The sequence below is a fragment of the Papaver somniferum genome, unplaced genomic scaffold (genome assembly GCF_003573695.1).
Source record: "Papaver somniferum cultivar HN1 unplaced genomic scaffold, ASM357369v1 unplaced-scaffold_117, whole genome shotgun sequence".
Lineage (NCBI taxonomy): Eukaryota > Viridiplantae > Streptophyta > Magnoliopsida > Ranunculales > Papaveraceae > Papaver > Papaver somniferum.
In genome coordinates, this window is record NW_020620714.1 from 9,511,997 (window position 1) to 9,518,189 (window position 6,193).

General features: G+C 35.8%; 1 protein-coding gene across 2 annotated transcripts; it reads left to right on the forward strand.

Moving 5' to 3' along the window:
• The first annotated feature begins 938 nt into the window (after positions 1-938).
• Positions 939-5,918, forward strand: LOC113329463 (50S ribosomal protein L22, chloroplastic-like). 2 transcript variants are annotated; one of them, XM_026576334.1, is made up of 7 exons: positions 939-1,062; positions 1,470-1,652; positions 2,964-3,046; positions 3,539-3,706; positions 4,658-4,768; positions 5,166-5,232; positions 5,355-5,918. In XM_026576334.1, exons 2-7 carry the CDS (start codon positions 1,532-1,534, stop codon positions 5,630-5,632), a joined length of 828 nt encoding a protein of 275 aa, XP_026432119.1. In that variant the 5' UTR covers positions 939-1,062; positions 1,470-1,531; the 3' UTR covers positions 5,633-5,918. The 2 variants fall into 2 exon arrangements, with proteins under 2 accessions (XP_026432119.1, XP_026432120.1); XM_026576335.1 differs by lacking the exon at positions 939-1,062 and adding an exon at positions 1,306-1,398.
• The last annotated feature ends 275 nt before the right edge of the window (positions 5,919-6,193 follow it).

The following is a 6,193-nucleotide window of genomic DNA, read 5'->3' on the forward strand; positions in this document are numbered from 1 at the left end:
CAAAATGGATAGTCAAAAAAGAATTAATCCAATGGTTATGGGTTTAGCTATAGGGCAGAATGCATGTTTTAGCGAAATCAATTCCACATTGCGAAACTAATTTCGCATGCAAATTCTCACTTCAATTAATCAGATGAAAATCAAATAAACTCAAAAAGATGCGACTTGTTGATGGGCTGTCAACGATACCTAGCGAAACTTATATGACCTCTATCATATCTGTTACCAATAAGATTATCGGATATCCGACAGATATTCAAAAAAACATAAAAATCCGTATTCATTTCGATAACAATGCCGGATATCCGATAGTAATTTTTTATGATAAAAATAATTTAAATTCTTCTCTAATCTTTATGTACATTTGCAAAGTTGTAAAAAAATAAAAGAAACTCTAAACTAAATAAAACCAAATACGTTAATCAAATGCAAAAAAAATTGATTTCAAAATTCTTATATTTAAACTAAACTCAAATCTGCTCTATCAGAATTGAAAAATCCCCCGCTTTCCTCACAACCAATAAAACTAGTTGTGTTTTTTTTTTTTCTTTCATAATATTTTTATTTCTAAGTCTTTATATACTATCAAGTTAGCAATTAAATATATTACTCAAGAAAGAAAAAAAATTGCGTATACATTCTTTAACGGTAACGAATATTATCCCATAAGATAGTACAAATTTTCCATATCCACTTTATTAAAATAAAAATATCCAATAAAATATTGTATTCATTATCCGATATTACGGATAATATCCTAAAGATTCGAACGGACCCGAACTGATATGGAATATTCAGTTAGCCATAGACAGCCCTACTACTAATGGCCCAATTTGGATGCAAATAAAGATGCAAGCAGATTTATGGTGTGGGTGGAAACATCCTATGCAAACATTTAAGCTCGAAATATTAGATTGAGGTTTTAGTATTGCAAATGTTTGCAGTCCTCACTCAAATCTAATGACCCTTCCTCCTCCTTTTCATATTCTCAGTTTCCAACTTCTCCATTTCAGAGCTGGTTTCTTCTGTAGAGCAACGAATCTCACATCTTCTTCAATCTTCGTAAGTCTCTTTCTCTCCCTACCTCTAGATTTAATGCATCCATCTAAAAAAGAAAACTCTGGGTTTTTGTTTTTTCACTTTGAAACCCTAGCTTTAGCCTCTTCCTTCGATCAACTAATGTTTTGATAATAATCATTAACACTCTTAATCAAAATCTAATTGATTGAAAACCCATGTTTATATACTACTCTTAAGTCATCTGCACTAAAAAGATCTCATCTTTTCTATTGTGTTAAGGAAATGGTTGTTTTTGGTGAAAATTGGAGGGGATTTGGGAGTAATTGATGTGAGAAAAAAGTGAATGTTGTGTTTCGTGGTTAATTGTGAAGATTTGAGGTGATTTGATTCTTCGTGTATTGAAAATTATCTTCAGCTCCTTGTATTTGACCTGTTTCCTTCTTGTGTAGATGGGTGGCGTATCTTGTTAAAGACTGTTGATTAAAAGAGTTGGTCTTAGTGTTTTGCAATTATGGGGGGTTGGCAAAGGCATATACAATCTATCATTCGTCAGGCGGGTAAAAAGTTGGAGCAAAGTTGTAGTCGGCCACTCAGTTTACCAAGTGCTCGTATAAATGCCTCTTCTACTTTAGGTACATCTACCTCTTTCAATATCTTTGTAGTTCAAATTCTAGTTTTTAGTGCATTTGAAATGGTTCAACCTAGAAACCATTTATAATTTGCAGAGATAAAGTTGAAGACCTAGAACTAGAACTAGGTCTATGAATGAGCTGCCTATGTCAAACCCAGCTGCAGATAAAACTGCAAGTGGTTTGGTGTGATCTGAGAGTTGTCATTCCTTCTAAGTTCCAAAATGCAGCAGACGTATTGTGTTAATGACACTAGTAAGTAGACAAATGAAAGTTAAAATATGGTAGATCCCCAAATCATCTCTAACTTCAGTTCACAAAACCTAGTCAAAGCTAAAACTACTGGTACTGAAGAGCAATGAAGATTGCCTGATTAAAAGCAGTGAAATACATCAACGTTATATTTCATATGTATGTATTCAGTTCAGTGCATTGGATGGTGATGCACTGGCTAGTTGTGCTAGTATGACTAATCGAACCCAAAGAATTGGTATAGAGGCTAGTGACAGACTGATGCATCTATAAGGGATTGCCTGTTTGATCAGCCGAAATGTAGAAGTAAGAAGTAGAGTATCTATGAATAATATTCACCAGTATAGGGAAGTGAGGATAGTTATGTAGGTGCAAGCGGGATGTTGGGGAACAAAGTTTACTCCCCCGAGCAATGTGCAACTCATTTACAAGCCCCAGATGGGCTCCTGATTTGGGCCAATATGTAAGTCCAGCTTTGCTCATTGGTCGAAGAAACCCCTTAGCTTAAGAATTTTCATTATCGCATCTGCAGAATTTTCTCCCAGATATGATCGGTCAATTACACCTCACTAAGACATCTCACCCATACAAGTACTGACCACAGTCTTTGTATAACCCAATTAGCTTGACTGGGTCTCCATAAGGTCTTTCACTATGACTATGTCAGTATTAGAAATACACTTCTGAAAATGTCTTATTCCCTCTAAAAAGAAACTCTAGCCCAATGTAATTTGTTGTTCTCTCTTTATGTCGATTTGGCTAATCTGCAGTTATCTCCAAAATGGGTAAATTCCTCTCAATAATTGCTTATTAAAACCTGAGCTACCGCAAACATGGTTACATTCCGCTCGCTTCTTCGATTAGAAGGGTTCGTGTCAATGGTCATAGATATTGGTTAAACTTTTTATTATGAGGAATTACAAAATCCGAATTGAATTTTAGCTGTTCTTTCTTTTTTTTGGTCGAGAACTATATTTTGCATACTGCGTATTGTCAGATTAGGCCATCCATCAAAAATTATGTCATCAAATTATGTACTGTAACATGGGGGTTTTGTTGCAGGTCAATTCCGTTATCTACACAGAACATCAAACACGTCTCCAACAAACATTCTCAGGCCTTTTCACCAGTATTTGCAGCAATCGGTAATAAATTCGTAACATTACTTGCACAGATGCTTCTTAACATGGATATGCTAATGATGGGGATTTCTTAGTTGAAACCGAATGTGCTTCAAGATGGTAATGGAACATCGGTTTCTTAGTTCATTTAGTATCTAGGTTTGTCATTACAAATGTGTGTCAAACAAACTGACTCCACTAAACCTCTAAATTTGTGGATCTGTCTAGGTTGAGTAGTATGTAGGTCGCCCCTTAAAAGAGTTCCACGGTGCAACAACTCATGCTATCTGTTGGATCCTACAACCCTCATTCCCTATTTGTCATCGCTCTTTGGATATCATCAGTTAGTTTAACACCATGGACGTTCAATATTAGGTGCGAGATCTACTGGAAACAGTTTGTCACACAAATGAAATATCTTCTCTCTAACTTTTCTTTTCCTCATAAACAATCGTGTAATTTTTTCCTTCTTTTATACTGGCATACTGTTAAATTTGCCGCCACTTTGAATTGCAGGGAATTTCTTCTTCAAGGAAGTTGCTTTCAGAAGCATCCTCTGACCAGACGCCTGTAGCAAATCCACTGTCGTCACCTGTTTTGCAGATAGGTGACGGGACAACTGAAACCCAAGCCGTGGTCCCTAAACGTGCCAGTGTTCAGGCGGTGCTGAAGGACATAAAACAGGTGTGAATGAGTGTATTTATTTTTTCCTTGTTCGATGTGAGTTTAATATCTCTGCATATAATACCATTGATAAGTGCAAAGTACTTGGCTGAAACAACAAAAAAAAATAGTATATTTCACATTTAGAAATGATATTCACCAGCTCCCTAAAAGAGTTGCATGATGCAACACTCGTCTTATCCTTTAAATATATACTCACTTGCCCAGTTCACCCTCATGGCAATTTTGTTAGTTCTTCTCTTTTAAAATTATATTGTTTTAAAAAATATAGTAACCTTTTTCATCCTTGTTTTTGATCTGTCTAGTACTTTACATGTTTACTAGTGATAAAACTATCAGTTAAAAAAAGAATTTGATGGAAAATATTCTTTTGATTTGGCATCTGAGGTTGATTTGTTTTACTTGTTCTTTTAGCTTTTCCTCCAGCATAACTTTTGTTATCCTTGGCCCTTGCATAAGCTTTATGTCGTGCATAAACTTTTGTTGGTTAAAGCCTTATGTTTTGTTTTCTTGAGGAACTGTAGACATAAATCAGAAATATTTATCTTCTTAGCACTTTCTTGATTAGGGACAATATTACAAAAAGTATAGTAATAATGATACTGATTCTGACTTTTAATAATACGAAGATCTTAAACTTAGAAATCTACTGGTCTACAATCTTAGGTCCTTCATAGCTATTTATAAGGGACGCCCTGTACAAAATCTCTCAAGTTCGAACAGCTCCATGCCTTTCTGACATGTGTCTCATGGTATTTAACTTATATTTTGTTTTACAGTAATGATGCCCCTGATATAGATATACAAGTAATTTCTAATTGTTGAACATCTCAGAGCGTTAGGAGCTAGCTAACTTGGGATCTGAATGCCGATGGGTGTTTCGTTTCATAAAATCTTTTAGTCATTTTAATAGGCAACCCTGTAATATCTCAATAATATGTGGTGGTTCAGAGTCCCAAGAAAGTTAATCTGGTGGCTGCATTGGTTCGTGGAATGCGAGTGGAAGATGCTCTATTGCAACTGCAACTTACAGTAAAAAGAGCGTCAAAGACCGTCTATCAGGTAAACTTGTAAATCTTCAATTAAACTTATGCTTGAATGTAGCGATGTCAGGGAGGAACCATGATATACTGTTTTACATTCTTTAGGGATTTCCTGTCCAATGCTACTTACACAAAATTTCTCGTCACTAATTCTTCTAAGCTTTACAAACTCACAATTTTTCTTAGGAATTTCGTAGCAATGTCAGATTATTTAAGCTTTCATACATTCTATCATTGCCTTCGTGATTTTGCTAAAATTTGAAGCTCTTGTATTTTCACTGATGCATACATGTTCTTTCCAATTTTATTGCTCGAGGATGTATGAAAGTGATGTAATAGTGACAACTAGGTATTAATTCTATCAATCAATCATACGAGTGACACTGCTCAACTTGAACTAATATTTGCTCATGCAGGTTATACACTCAGCCCGTGCCAATGCAACTCATAATCATGGGTTGGATAAAGATCGTCTCCTAGTTGGTAAGTAAATTGCAAGAACTGCTTTTGTTCTTTCTTTCCTATTTCCTTCTCCTTTGATATACTAATTGAGAGATACTAAAATAGCTATGCTAATAATACTTTCCCGTATTGTTGTGTGACAGCCGAGGCCTTTGTAGGGAAAGGGTTATTCAAAAAGAGAGTTTCATATCACGCAAAGGGAAGATCTGGTGTGAAAGTACGAGCAGAGTGTAGGTTAACTGTTGTTGTTAGGGAGATGACCCCTGAAGAAGAGGCTGAGATAGCCAGGCTAAGAGTACACAATTTCCGCAAGCTCTCAAAGAGGGAGAGGCGATTGGTTCCACATAAGCTCATCGAGACTACCCCTGTATGGGGCCGCAAAAGCAAGCCTAGCAACTCAGAGAAGAGTTCCATGGCTTGAAGTAGAATTTTTGAGAAACAATTTTCTTGCAAAACCAACCATCTTGGTCTAAATTTGATTCTACAGGTGGACAGTTTTGCTTCAGTTTAAGAGAAGTAGTTTGTTTTTGTACCTAAGGTTTAAATTATTCTGCTAGTTGGTTGTGTACTCTTCTGCGCAGAAACAAGCTGCTCGCAGAATTTATATTGGAGTAGTAGTGACATGAAGTAGACATTTTTGCTTCACAAATTAAAAGCAAGAAGTTTTGCATTTTTGGGCCATTAAATTTTCTTCTGTTCCTTCTGCACTCCATCTTGTCAGGTTATTGAAAATTGTCATATCTCATCATGATTAGAAAGATCATTATATCAATTGATATCATCATAATGGTTATTATTCAATTGATTGGTTTGTATGTTGAAATCTCGTCCTCTGAAAATGAAGAACACACTACAATCGGCTAGAATCTTTATCCTCTGTTAGGTAAGCAGCAGCTGTCATGCTTAAATGCAACATGAAGTAAGGGTGAGCTCTGCTGCCTACTGATACTAGGCAGCTGCATTACCAGCCCACTATCTCTAA

Bases quoted from the DNA above. Each gene is read 5' to 3' on its own strand.
- LOC113329463 (XM_026576334.1), top strand. From the start codon at position 1,532: ATGGGGGGTTGGCAAAGGCATATACAATCTATCATTCGTCAGGCGGGT. The intron at 3,047-3,538 runs GTAATAAATTCG...TTTGAATTGCAG, and splicing joins ACCAGTATTTGCAGCAATCG to GGAATTTCTTCTTCAAGGAA. The intron at 5,233-5,354 runs GTAAGTAAATTG...GTTGTGTGACAG, and splicing joins TAAAGATCGTCTCCTAGTTG to CCGAGGCCTTTGTAGGGAAA.